Raw genomic sequence first — 14860 nt, 5'->3', positions numbered from 1 at the left:
AAGTGTCGGATAACCTTTTGACCCTCAAGAGGAGGGTTAAACATGGATTTGTTTACTGTCTGTTAGAAAGATTTTGACTGCCGGGTTTGCTAGTAGAATCTATACATGCCTGGATGTATGAGGCTACAATGTCACAGTGAAATTTCCAAAGCTAAATTTGGTTGGAGAAGGTTTATGCTCCTTAAATCGTATAATTTCTATGGCATTCTGTACTGTCAGTGTGTTACATGTAACGTATGCCACTGCCAGTGCATGTGGTGGTGATATTACTGTGTAGTTTTTCTCCATTGACCATTGACCTCCAATTTCAGCACAGTGATGGCTTTCCTACCATGATGCTATACACCGACTATCACGAAACATTCCCTCCTTAACTTAAGGTATAGGGAGGAAATGCAGAATTGCGGCACAAATCTAAACGGCTCGACCTAGGCCCCCCTTTTTTACACCTCTTGACCTTTGACCTTTGATCCCAGCTTCGACATCCCAACTCATTTTCGGATTATCCCCCCACGTCCCGAATATCGTGACCGTACGTCGAGCGGTTAAGATTTGTGCCCAACTGTTGACGCACGGACAGACGGCCGGACGCACGGACGGACGATCATGCGATTCTACAAGCTGATAAGCTAAAAATCCATATGCATTAGTTCCAACTTCCAGAAGGTTTTCAGTACAAATAATTTTACTCAATTTTGAATGAACCTGAATTACACAACTGAAGTAAATATGAATTAGTGTACGGCATGTATATATATAGTGTACTTCAGGACTATCATGAGGAATGAAGTATATTATTCTCTACATCATAGTTATTAGTTACATCATACTATTAGAAAGTGCGACATACCTATAGGTTTTGTGGGATCACTAGACGTCATGCCTGCTGGACTCCGGTATGCACACTGAGCAGCTATCACTCAGTGTGGTATATAGGGTCTTTGGTGTGGTTATGCTGATATGTCACTGAAAAATTACACTGCTGAGCTACCATGCATAGCGCACAGCACAATAATGTATTCTATAAGTTGCCAACCAACGTTCTTGATCAGGTTCCAAAGGTCAATATTTTGTATACATATTTGTAGACATGCAAATTTGGATTATGCACAAATCTGATGAACTTAGCATGTTGTATCTATGTCGTGCAATGTGTGATGGTTATAAACGCTATTCTCTTATCGGCTCTCTGATTCACTAATCATGTTTTGTGATTGAGAATATTTTCGTGGCAACTTGATATCACAATTAATTGGTTGGAATACCTAATCACTTAACAACTTCATATATGCCACAATGCCACATTTTTCTTGGGCGGAAATTATGTTCTTATTTTGACCTCCAGTTGGGGGGGGGGAGGAGAGAGTTTCGAACCCGCTGTACAAGCGGATTAAGGCCAAGCAACAGGCCGCAGCAGCCAAAGCTAAGGTATATTATGACACCCACCGTCGGGGCAGCACAATCTCTCCAGGGGCCAGAGTTATGTTAAAGGCACACCCGTTGTCGGATGCACGAAAGAACTGCAGCGCGAAACTAGCCCCCCGGTTCCAGGGTCCCTATACGGTGCTGCGAATGACGTCACCCTTGAACGCTATTCTAGCTGACGCTAATGGCAAAGTGCGTGTGTACCAGTTAAAACTGGTCGGATAATGGGCCCCACGTATTCCATGTAAATGCATAACTCGGCAGGGGAAGAACAAAGTATCCTGCCAGTTATGCGCGAACGATTGTGTGGTGCTATGAGCAATGGTAGCAGCAACACATACCCAATGCTGTGGGAAGTGTACTTAGTGCATTGAGCATGTAGTACTGTTGTATTACAGACTGTCCGCCGGGACTCTGCTCCGAAGGAGGGGAGAGTGTAAGGTGTCTATACCGTCACCTACGAGTCGAAGCCGTACTACAGGATTCGACACAGGCTTCGACCCAGGATTCACAGCAAGCCAGGCAAGGCCACGACTGCGAGCATATATAAGGGCTGCCTGGGATGGACTCGGCGCTCCATTCTACCAGAAGGCCAGAAAATAAAAGCCATGAATCAACCTAACATTGCAAACACGTACACTGCACTGTATGATAAACATTAAGAAAATTGAACCAAGAGTAACTGTAAACGGATATGTTGTTTTATTCAGGTTTACAATCAGCATAACATACTTCCAGTTCACTCACGTGACTCATTTAAAGGTGGTTTAACTTTAGAAATTCATTGAGTTATTAAATGTAGTTTGCAATTAAACTTGCAATTATATTCACTCTAAAGTTGTATGTCTAGCCTAGGATAGAACCACGAGAAATAAGTATATTTTTCTAATGGCTTGCCCCCCAAATGGTTGTTAATTAAACTTAACAATAGACTTGGAATATGATTTCAAAAGCAATTAAGGTATAACACCACACCATCATTACTTAATTACATGCACACCCTGCCTCCTGCTCCTATGCCTCCATTACTTACACCAACTATGCTCCAGCGTGTTAACAATCGAACTTTGTGATCAGTTACATACACAAACAATAGTTGCCATTCCAAACATCATGCACTATGTCTAACGTTTTCGTAAATGCCAACATAGATAAGTTTCTCCAGTGTATTGCAGCGCGAAATGCAAGCCTGCACACATCATTGCCTCAAATCGTCCCCTTCGCTGGGAATTTCTACCGCGCGTTACCTATGTAAAATTAAAGGAATGACTTGCCACAACAATCACTGCTTGCTAGCTGCTGCAAGACCCATCACGGTCTCGCCTAGGGTTTCGAGGATTTCTCTTCTGTAGTCGTCAAATTCGCCATCAATCTCCTCTACGCTTTGACCCTCTACAATCTGCAGCTGACAGCTGGTATCTCTGATGAAACGCTCGTCATGGGTAACGATGATAACACCTGCACAATATTATAAAATAACAATGGATTTAGCAGGTGGAGTATACAGAGCCTGAACCTTAGAGTTGATAAACAAATAAAAAAATCTATAAATGAAATGAATAAATGAATGAATGAACAATCAAATGAATGACTGCCTGATTCAATTATTGACTGATTGAATTGAATGAGGTAAAAAGTAAACAAACGTTCGAGCAAATGAATGAAAGAATGAATAAAATTATGAATGAATTGTAGAACACAAATGATTGAATGAAAGTTCCAAAGACCTAGCATCGAGAACACAACATGATTAAGCAAATTTTACACAGGGAGACCTAATGTCAATGTAACTGTCAATGTAACTAATATCAATGTAATTGTCAATGTAATTAATGTCAGTGTATAGGCTGTCTATTCCTAATGACGTTTCACGAACCTCCTTTAAAGTTGTTTATCGCTTCTGCCAGAGCATCGATAGATTCTATATCAAGATTATTTGTGGGCTCATCCTGAAAGTAACATGTCATCCAAGAGTTTATGCAATAGCATAACAATGTAAGGTGAAACAACCGGGTACATTTCTGCACTTGAAAGAATTCAAAACAAACAGTTCAACACTTTAACAGTTCTTGATAAAATTTTACTGTGCACACAAGAAGAATCCATGTTTTCCATTGTTTTAATTAAGACCATCTACTCCACGTGCACAGTGTGCAACCTTGAGCAAAATAAAAATCCTGAACACATAAACAGGGATAAAAATGAACTTTTGAACAAGGGAGTCTAACGGACTCCCTGCCCTCAACAAGAGGGAGTCCACAGGAAAATGAGGGAGTCCGCAGTCTAAAGTTCAAAATTAAAGATATTTTACAATAACGCATGCATGTGCTTATTTTGAAGATTCATGCGGTTGCACATCTGCCAAATTTTCTTGGGACATTTGCTGAAAGAAATACTTTAATTCCGCGAGGCCATGGCATGCATGCTCTGGAACGAACTATAGTTATTATAGCAGAATTTTCAGGGAGTCACATGGACTCCTGCATATGTCAAATCAGGGAGTCCGACAGTAAATCAGGGAGTATTTGACTCCGGACTCCCGTTAATTTTGCACCCTGCATAAAGATGACTGATAGTTATCATACCAGAATAAGTACATCAGGTGCTTTTAGTGCCAGCTCAGCGAGAGCAACTCTTGCTTTTTGGCCGCCAGACAAATCCCTGTTCTTGATCGTGTGAGCGTGGCTTGACAGCCCTTGGCTACCCAGGATTTTGCGTGCCTCCTGGTAGTCTAGGTTGAATAGACGCTGCGAAGAACAAGGCATGCGACACTAATAAAGTTATCGGGAAGGATATCCTATAGTCGAAGCCCTCGTCTGGCTGATTACACATGTCCTTTCTCTCTGAGGAAATACTTCCAGGTAAATTAATTACCATAAAAAATATAAAATATCATTGCAGCTCCACGAAGCGTTCCAAGGTAAAGTAATTAGCATTAAAAATATAAAATATCATTGCAGCTCCACGAACAGTTCCAAGGTAAAGTAATTACCATTAAAAATATAAAATATCATTGCAGCTCCAGGAACAGTCCCAGCACCAGCTTAAATTCATATCAGATGTTGATATAGGCACTAACCCTGAGATACTCGACGGGTGATTCATCCAGAGTTAGATGTTCACCGGAATGCTGGTCAAACTTTCCGATGTTCTATAATAGAATTAGGTGAAATTAGTTGAGAAGTAAAAACACCAAATAATCAATCTTTTTAGTAGTGATAATCAAATGGCTCCAAGTATTTAAAGATCATTATAACAACCTTGTATACACTGTAGTAGTGAGTGGTACATACATAGTATATACATATTGCATGAATGGCAGTGCCACAAGGATTTGGTAATAATAATCGAAACTAACTGTTTCCTGGAAGTAGGTCATTGAAACACAAATTGTCAATTAACTACATACAGCTACAGACAACTACATGCAGTTACGGACAGTCCTCAATAAAATTTATAGGCAGTTACAGACACGGTGACAATTTAAACACATAAATAGTATTTTTCCAACTGTTGTGCTACACTGCGTTTTTCCCTGATATATTCTTATTGTGGCAACAAACGGAAAGAGAAGAGACACTGGCCAGCGTGTTGTAAATAATGGGCAGACATAGGAAAGAATAAATACATAACATGCACACGCACACGCACCGATTTTGTGACAATTAAAAATTTCAGTTAATCTTATACATAAAATCATTAGTAAATAACCCGTTCATTTGGAATACAAACCACAAGCCAGTTCCGTGTTTTTACTATTGAAAATAGACAGGAATCTTACATATTAGACTTGCTACTACACCACAGACAAGAAAAAGCAGGTAACCACAATAGTCTCAGTAACAGGTAAGAGTGATAAAATTCGACATGTTTAAAAGGTGATTACTGTAGTGTCCGTAACTGTCTGTAAGTCCTAGTCTTTCTTAAAACAATATTCTTTAAAACCAGTCTTGGAAATAAGTCTGAAACCCCAGCCAGTCCAGATTTAAACAATTTAGATTTCTACTATATAACGTATAGTAAAATACATAAAAATTTGTCAGTCCTGCTCAAAAGTAACCAGTCCTAGACTGGGGTACAGGCTGATATACCCAACACTAGCAGACCACCTGTGTCTTAACGAGATCAAACTATAGAGCACAGATGCCATCTATATAGCCACACACACGTAATGATATGGCACCATAAATTGGAATATCACGAATAACGATCACTTGAGTGAAAGCGCAATGAGAGCACGACTGCATGCTGCATTTTTCTAATATTGCATGACAGCCTAACATACTTGTCGAAAAAAGCAATAGCTCTCACTTACCAGCCTGTGATTTTTCCTCAATTCACCTTTTGTCTGAAATCAAGTACAAGTAGGTCTTAAAGATGGCTGTAACATTTAGCTCGTGTGCCCACACCACTGTCACACCAAGTACACAAACATCTGATAAATGACCAAGAATCCTATATTGACACATCTGTGATGGAGCTGCAGGAAGACCAATCCGCACTGCAGCAGCAACTAACTGTAACGCTCGGCAACAAAATTGCACCGACTTGCCCGCCCAACGAGTTGATATAACAAGAGGTAATTACCTCTTGTAGTATTAATATATATTATGAGGTATATTAATACAAGAGCCGCAGAGCGTCTGGGCTCATCTGAGGTCTGTTGCTACGGTTATAAATGTAACATTTAAGTCGTGCGTAGTGACACCTTTGTTAGGCGCAGATATGCAGATACGCAGTTGCGTACACATCATTTCAGCAACCTTCTGCATTCTGCATACCTCCCAAATCCCATTGGTTGATACAAATCGCGTGCCTGAAACTCGTGTTTTATGGTGCATTGTGACCCTAACCCTATTAAAAAAAAAGAAGTAATTGTTGTAAAAATTATTTGTTGTTATTAAATTGTTGTAAATAAATCATGTAAATATTTGCGTTAATTGGGAAAAAATAGTTAAATGGATGAAGATAGAAAAATACAGAAAACAAGTAAATAATAAAAAATCAAATGGGATTCGATCCAACGACCTTTGAGCCGTGACGCCTGTGCTGTACGCGATCGGCTATCCAGGCTTATTGGGTTTCTAGATTATGGATGTGCCATGAATATGACAACACTGTGACGTCATTGAGGCAGTTCAGGAATCCATGTTTAACCCTCCTCTTGAGGGTCAAAAGGTTATCAGACACTTACTCTTCGCACGTCAGTGGAAAGCACATTTCATGGTCCTTTCAATAAAGTGATAAAAATGGTAAGTCAGCGCTAAAACAAAAAAGTTTTTCACTCTGTCCATTAGGCCATGTCCTCAGAAAATGTCTGATATCTGACCTTTCCCCCACTGCCCTTTGACCTGCGACGTCCAATTTCGCACTGGTGATGGTTTTCCTGCCCATCATACTATACACCAAATATTAAGAGCATAGGTCGAGCCGTTCAGACTTGTGCCGTAATTCCGTATTTCCTCCTATACCTTAAGTTAAGGGGAAAATATTCCCCCTCCGTTTACACATCTTGACCTTTGACCCTTGACCCCCAAATTTGTCATCCTGAGTCCTTTTCACGATCCCCCCCGACGTCCCGAATATCGTGACCGTACGTCGAGCGGTTAAGATTTGTGCCCAACTGTTGACGGACGGACGCACGCACGCACGCACGCACGGATGAACGCACGGATGAACGCACGCACGATCATGCGATTCTACAAGCTGCATCTGACTACGTCAGATGAGTTAATAACGATGTTTGTTTGAATGCATGCAGCCAGTGCTTACCGGTGTCAACACTCCTGTGAGTAGGTGCAGCAATGTGCTCTTCCCGACACCGTTGGGTCCAACGATGGCCACTGTGCGGAAGCAAAAACAACGCTACATACTCCAATATACATCTACCTCTCAAAGTTAGATAGAGAACATGTCACCTCAAAGTTACATGTGCAGAAATTTGCTTGACATAAGCAATACCCTAAAGCATAAATAAGTTTCTTATCATTGATAGAAATACTTGCTTCTATTCTTCAATTTTATTATAATACATTATACTAGGCCTAATAAAATACTCACATCTTGATGACATATCCACGCCAAATTCTAAATTCAAAAATAATTTCGGCTGGCCTGGATAACCAAACGAAACATCTGCAGAGGAGCAATAAAAACATGTTAGCAGATACACGCAGCACACACGCATGCACGCAATGTAATTTAAGTAAGCACATTTGTAGATTACAGCAGACAACAGTATTAGCATTCCTTTTGCATAGTTGCAACAATTTCCTCAATATTAGACATTTGCAAATATATATGACCCCTTCTGAGTTGCCAATAACTGTTTACTACATTAAGTTAACTCATTCTTCTTCAACCCATGCCATATCTCAAGGCCACCTTTCATCAAATAAATGATTTCTTGCTTGCCGTCCTCCGACCAAAACAGACCACACTCATCCTTTACATCACTGACAAATTTAATGTACTAAACATTTCAGCATAAGGGGGAAACAGCATTTGACCGACATTCCGACTGACCCCCCACCCCCCAAAAAAAATTGCTGGTTTATGTGACATTGTAAAAAAGATGTCGTTTACCCGCATACTTTATAATTTTTTCCAGGGGATGGCTGACTAGATGACAGCATGGTCTTTTCGTCATCCCTCCGTTGTATTGTTTAATTATTATTTGCTTTGTTAAAATTCTTGTACTTACTAATATTGAAAGCGATACTGTTATATCTTATATCTTATACAGGGTGCAAAATTAACGGCACGGAGTCCGGAGTCAAATACTCCCTGATTCACTGTCAGACTCCCTAATTTGACATATTCAGGAGTCCATACGACTCCCTGAAAATTCTGCTATACCAACTAGTTCGTTCCAGAGCACGGCCTAGCGGAATTACCGTATTTTTCAGCACATTTTTAATTTTGAACTTCAGACTACCGACTCCCTCATTTTGCTGCGGACTCCCTTGTTTTGAGAGCAGCGAGTCCGTTGGACTCCCTTGTTAAAAAGTTCATTTCTACCCCTGTTATATATCTTATATCGTTAACAGCTGGCGCCTAACGATGACCTACCGTGCAGGCCGATGATGGGAGGCTGCAGGGGAGGTGGCTGCGGGAAACGGAATCGCACGACGTACTCGCGGGGCCTCGCGAGCAGCTGCGTCGGACCCACATCCTCCGTCTGCTCCTTCTGCTGCTTGGTCCTGCCCTTCTCCTGCTTCCTCGTCAGTGCCTGCTTCGTCACCTTCTCCTGCAAGGGAAAGCGGGCAGTCGTAGAGCTCTCGCGTGTGATGTGCCATGTTGTCATGCAGATGCGAAGATGAACAGTCGTAATTACTAAAGTCTCTACACTCGTTATTTCACTATGTGTTGCCAGAATGATGAGCACTGATTATTTACATCCTGCCGATGGTGTGAAATCTACATTATTAAATGTGTCATGGATTATCGGTTGGTAGATAATCTTTCAGGTTTGTGTATTACATGTGATAGTGTAACCTACCGCGACTTTACCCGACTTCCCGGAACTTTTCAATTCTTTGATTCGCCGTTCCTGCTTTTCATAATCCTTTTGCTGTTCCTTCCTCTTCTGTGTTAACATTTTCTTAAACTGAGCTGGAATGGAAAAAAAATTGGAAAATGTGGTAAACCTAATAAATATAAGCACTGGAAACCCTGACAGAAAACAAAGTCAACTTGAACCAACATATCATGCACTGACGCGTGCTCTCTACAGGTCAGAACGTTGAGGCAAGTGCACTTGATATAAAATACATAGAATTACTATCAACGAATAATTTTAAAGATAACATATATTACAGTATGGCATATAGATCATAACATAAACCTACTGTAGTTTCCTCTGTAATAGAAGAGCTTCTGCTGGTCCAAGTGAATGATGTCATTGCACACATTGTCCAAGAAGCTTTGGTCGTGAGATACTATTAATAACGTTTTCTTCCACTGTTGCAAGTAACTGAAAAATAGTGAGTAAAGCAAATAATCTGTAAATTTAATGATAAAACAACCATAATAGCAGCGGACCAACGCTGTTAGAGATCTCTTGTCACTGCCTTATGTGCCATCTAGGCACATATGAGGAATAACAACCATAATAACCATTTCAAATTTACTCATGATGCTTCTCATAAAACTTATAATGTGATATCATTTAGAATGAAAGTATCAATGACACTGTAGCTCACCACAAAAAAGGACACAAATGAGTGAGTGAGAAGAAGTCAGTTTTAATTGAGCAACCATCAAAATAAATGTTTGAGATGTGAAAGTCTGAGATGTGGGCGAGTGATGGCGTTACACCTAAATGATCGCCATTTAACGTTTTTATAATATTTAGATTTAGGCACTGCCTAAAAGTGGAGCTCCCGATGTGTAACGTGTAAGATTGAGAGGATACGCTTATTCTACGTAGCTGCTATATACCACGTGACAATGGTGTTTCCCTGCCCATAACACAACTTTTGTCAAAGGTTAATTGGTTGCATGGAAGTGTTTACTTCGTATGAGTTTTTCTAGGCGGTAGCAAACGGTTGCCATCTGTATATCGCAATAATAATTTATAAACCAAAATGAATCACAATTTGTGACGGTAGATGGCGCTATACCCGCTTTGATGTTTCTTAGCGATGGCGTTCGAAATAAATAGGTTATGCTGCGTTCCAACATGTTTTGTAAAACTTTACTCTAATATAGACGTTTTATCGGCAGGGTGGAAAGGAAATACCAATTTTGCATTAAAGATATTGTCAATCTTGTAAAACGAACCAGACGAGTGTGACACCACAAACTGTTATCTGCGTGTCTATATAATATGCTATATAATTGCCAAAACCTACCTAATTTGCATAATTTTTTTTCAAATATCAAAACCCTTGTAATACGTTTTAGGGCCAGCCCTTATTCATTCACATACCAAAAATGAGCAAAATCCGTTGAACCTGAATTGACTAATGACAATTTCCATCGTTGCCAAAAAATTGCCGTGGCTCGAAAGTACGTCGATTGGCGTGCTCCAAAATAGGACGTTCAAACCTCTCCCATTGCAGTATCAACTATACCCAATTTCAAACATGTGGGTCAAAGGGTTCCTGAGTTATCGTTGACTGTAGCCAAATGTTGATGGAAGGACGGACGGACATACGACGGACGACGACCCATGGCAATAGCTCATCTCGACAATGTCAAGGTGGGCTAAAAAATACACGGATGTTTATTATTTTTTAAACTTGTGGCCTCTATCGGAACAGTTTCACGTCGTCGTGAAAGAGCCAATGCGAAGCTTAGCTGCTCACTTGTCTAGCCAGATTACGGCGTTCAGGTCGAGGTGATTGGTCGGTTCATCGAGTAGCAACAGCGTGGGTTCGATAAAGAGAGCGCGCGCGAGCGACACACGCATGCGCCAGCCTCCGGAGAAGTGGTTCGTCGGCCGTTCTTGCATCTCGGGCGTGAACTGCAGACCAGAGAGGATGCGACGTGCGCGCGCCTCGGCGGAATTCGCACCAATGGCGTCAAGTTCCTCGTACACCTGCAAATCAGTGACGGAAATCGGCTGGAATTTCATAATCCATATATATAAGATATTAAAAATTTGACACTCAGCATTATAATATAGGCGATGCCTCAGTGTCAGTGGTTTTTTTCTCAACAATGTTATGATGAAATAAAAGTGTCAATGACACTGTAGCTCACCACAAAAAAGGACACAAATGAGTGAGTGAGAAGAAGTCAGTTTTAATTGAGCAACCATCGACGTACATTATAGAAACGAAGCGTATATATGGGAGAACTCCCATTATAAACTCTTGATAATTATGTGTAATTTTTTATGTGAAAATAAATGTTTGAGATGTGAAAGTCTGAGATGTGGGCGAGTGATGGCGTTACACCTAAATGATCGCCATTTAACGTTTTTATAATATTCAGATTTAGGCACTGCCTAAAAGCGGAGCTCCCGATGTGTAACGTGTAAGATTGAGAAGATACGCTTATTCCACGTAGCTGCTATATACCACGTGACAATGGTGTTTCCCTGCCGATAACACAACTTTTGTCAAAGGTTAATTGGTTGCATGGAAGTGTTTACTTCGTATGAGTTTTTTCTAGGCGGTAGCACACGGTTGCCATCTGTATATCGCAATAATAATTTATAAACCAAAATGAATCACAATTTGTGACGGTAGATGGCGCTATACCCGCTTTGATCAGCGATTGCAGTTCGAAATAAATAGGTTATGCTGCAGTTCCAACATGTTTTGTAAAACTTTACTCTAATATAAGGACGTTTTATTCGGCCAGCGCTGTGAGCGGAAATACCAATTGTTGCATTAAAGATATTGTCAATGACAATCTTGCTAAAACAAACCAGACGGCAGCTGACACCACAAGGACTGGTTTCTTATCTTGCGTGTCTATATAATAGGCTATATAATTGCCAAAACCTACCTAATATTGCTATAATGTTTTTTTAAACATCAAAACCCCTTAACAAAAAATGAGCATAAATCCGATTTGAACCTTGATACTGACTTATGGCAATTCCCATTTTTATGCCAAAAAATTGCCGTGGTTTCGAAAGTTACGCTCGTACTTGAGCGTTGCCTCCAAAATCAGGACGTTCAATATGGAGCATAGCAGTAACAAAATATACCGATTTCAAACATGTGCGCCGCTTCAGAACGGTTCCTTCAAGTTATCGTTTGACCGTAGCAAATGTTGACGACGGACAGACGGACGAACGGTTAACGGACGACAGCGGACGACGGACGCACGGACGGACCATGCAATAAGCTCAGCCTTGACTGAGTCAAGCGTGAGCCTAAAAAATGTTTGAAATGAAACGACACGTTAATGTGGGGTCTTGCTGGTGTATCTATCCTTGGAATTATGTTGCGCAAAACCGATCATCACCCACCATCAACAAATGCCATCGAAGGAAGTTAATTCGCGCTAATTATTATTTTAATTAGAATGCACATTAGTCTACACACCTCTGTTAGTCTGGTACTATTTTTCGTGTCCTGTTGCCCTGCCTCTGCCTCTTGCCATTCACTTCTTCTTCTTCTTCCAGAGAGCGAGGTCGTTTTAGTGTCCGCCTTCAGCACATTAATCTATAGCTGCATGTTTCACTCGGCAACAACCTCTGAAAGAATCGACACCACATGATAATATTAATTGTCACCTGTTTGAATAATGATAGCTGACCCAACATCACAACTTTGATGTTCACCTCTACAATAACACCACACTTTCTCATAACTTCGCGGCGGTACACTGCTACAGCCGAGCACCACACTAATCATTTAAAAACAGGAGTAATATTACGGCCTTAGTAAAAAACTTTAAACAGCTAATGAGTGACCACCGCTCAGTTTCATTATATATATATATATATATATATATATATATATATATATATAATACACGCACATAGGCACACAAATTTACCTTGTTCACATAGCAACACGTCAATATTAGCTGGTATCTGTAAAATTCGTTTTGCTATATGAACTAGCAATGTTGTCTTTCCATGTCTGTAATAAAGGAATAAAGTGTTTAAATAAATTATAACAGTACATATTCTATCATCCACATTTTTAGGCATCAACAATGAAACCTTTAATTAAGAATATTGCTGCAGGTTAAGCTTCTTCTACCTTCTTATTTGGTAAAGTACTGGGTTATTTTGTAAATGAGGGTTTATATGATATGATGATGTGCTCTATATAAACTTAAAGTTATTTGACTGTGAGAATGCATTGCCTGTGAAACTGCACAAGTTTTTTTTAAAGGCAGCTTACCCATTTGGGCCTACAAAGCCATATCTTCTACCTTTTGTGATATTCAAAGTAGCATTCACAAAAAGCTCCTTTCCTCTTGCAGCTATGGAAAAGTTTTCTATCTATGGTACACAATGAGGATCATTATTACCATGTAACTATTAAGACACAAGTTCCAACAGCATAGCAGACATTGTTGCAATAAAGTGTTAAAATAAGGAAGCTATACTTTTTACATGTGGTAACAATTAGAATAATTAAATATGCATTCGAGTAAAATTATAAAATGAAATCTCTATCAAATCAATTATAAAGTTTCCATCCAATTACTAGATTGAACTACTTCACTGGCTAAACATTGATAAGTGTCACTGATATCATACCTTGATGTCAACAGCTTCTTGCTGCTGTTTTGATACTGCTTTCTCAGCTACCGATACAGAGAACTGGTCAGTAGCACTACTGGTGGTGAGTGATTCCATCTGACGATTGAATTCCAACTGAAACATTGCAGGAGCACATGCTGTAAGCAACTTAAAAAGCATCCGAAATGCAATGCTACTATATTCTCGTTATTGCTCCTAGTAGAATATTGACTTGATTAAATTTTACTGAAAATCTAAAAAGGATTCACCATCGTATGCATACTATAAAGTAATCTTTACGTTGTCTCTGACAGTGACAGGTAAAACATGGGATTTTTATTTTTTGTTAACTAGTAGACAAATAACAAAATTGGAAATTATGTTGTATTCATTTCTTACATGCCTTAGACCTTGGAGTATACTGATGTTACTAATTATGACTTACCTGCTTTTGTAGCTTTTTCTTGTCTTTTCGACTGAGCTTCGGTGCTGCATCTTCTTTTACATCATCATCTTTGAGAATCAATGATAAACCGTTAATTGTCTGTGATATGTCCATGCAGGATTAAACAACATTCAATGCCGAATAGTTGTTAATGAGGAGATATGGATATTTCCAACTAGCAACCACCAAGCTATAGTATAGTTCATAATATTCCTATGTAACATTTCCAATTTGCCTGACAGAGTCCATTATCAGCTTGATGGCAAAAGTTACAAATGTATACTCGTCCATTGGTCCAAAACCAACAGATTTACTTACGGATGAGTAGATTGCTGTAACAACTAGTTCGGCAGACTACGTGCACCATACTAAATGCATTTTGCAAATATAACAATGAACTCTACCAATATACAGCACCCTCATGCGCGTACATGCCCGGATACAATGTATATATACTATAGGAGTTACGGAGTTATATAGTTAAAATCTATACACCTGCATGGTGATCGAGTCAGTTGAATATAACGTGTGATCATAATTCACAGCTACCAATATGCATAATAATCACATGCTATTCCACTGCTGATAGTGATAAGGCACATAGATAACTACCATGACCAGCCACATATAATCAGGAGTAGATAATAGGGAAGGAGTGTGACTTCAATAAACAAGGGAAATTCGTCATTTACTAGCCTTAGAATACCTACGATTTACTACGCGTAACTCATCCAACTTGAGCTCAAATCGTACACAGTACATTCGCCTAGCATCGTGCGACATCGTTCCCTATTATCTGCGCCTGATATAGGTGGTATGTGTGGGGAAAT

At 39.8% G+C, this 14860-nt stretch overlaps 1 protein-coding gene across 1 annotated transcript in view; it reads right to left on the bottom strand.

Annotated features, from left to right (window-relative positions):
• Positions 1-2104: 2104 nt before the first annotated feature.
• LOC106815898 (ATP-binding cassette sub-family F member 1-like) overlaps positions 2105-14860 on the bottom strand; it is a 19949-nt gene continuing 7193 nt past the window's right edge. The window contains exons 2-17 of the mRNA XM_014820426.1: positions 14031-14098; positions 13604-13720; positions 13242-13342; positions 12889-12974; positions 12579-12583; positions 10737-10969; positions 9276-9400; positions 8927-9039; positions 8497-8674; positions 7486-7560; positions 7198-7268; positions 5741-5773; positions 4505-4576; positions 4011-4172; positions 3302-3374; positions 2105-2883 (exon numbers count right to left, since the gene is read on the bottom strand). Coding sequence (XP_014675912.1) covers positions 2708-2883; positions 3302-3374; positions 4011-4172; positions 4505-4576; positions 5741-5773; positions 7198-7268; positions 7486-7560; positions 8497-8674; positions 8927-9039; positions 9276-9400; positions 10737-10969; positions 12579-12583; positions 12889-12974; positions 13242-13342; positions 13604-13720; positions 14031-14098 — 1688 coding nt within the window. The 3' untranslated portion in view covers positions 2105-2707. The remainder of the gene's footprint in view (positions 2884-3301; positions 3375-4010; positions 4173-4504; positions 4577-5740; positions 5774-7197; positions 7269-7485; positions 7561-8496; positions 8675-8926; positions 9040-9275; positions 9401-10736; positions 10970-12578; positions 12584-12888; positions 12975-13241; positions 13343-13603; positions 13721-14030; positions 14099-14860) is intronic.

Source organism: Priapulus caudatus, unplaced genomic scaffold (genome assembly GCF_000485595.1).
Source record: "Priapulus caudatus unplaced genomic scaffold, Priapulus_caudatus-5.0.1 Scaffold1230, whole genome shotgun sequence".
Lineage (NCBI taxonomy): Eukaryota > Metazoa > Priapulida > Priapulimorpha > Priapulimorphida > Priapulidae > Priapulus > Priapulus caudatus.
The sequence above is the reverse complement of the archived record's forward strand: the minus strand, read 5'-3'. Positions and strand labels throughout refer to the sequence as shown.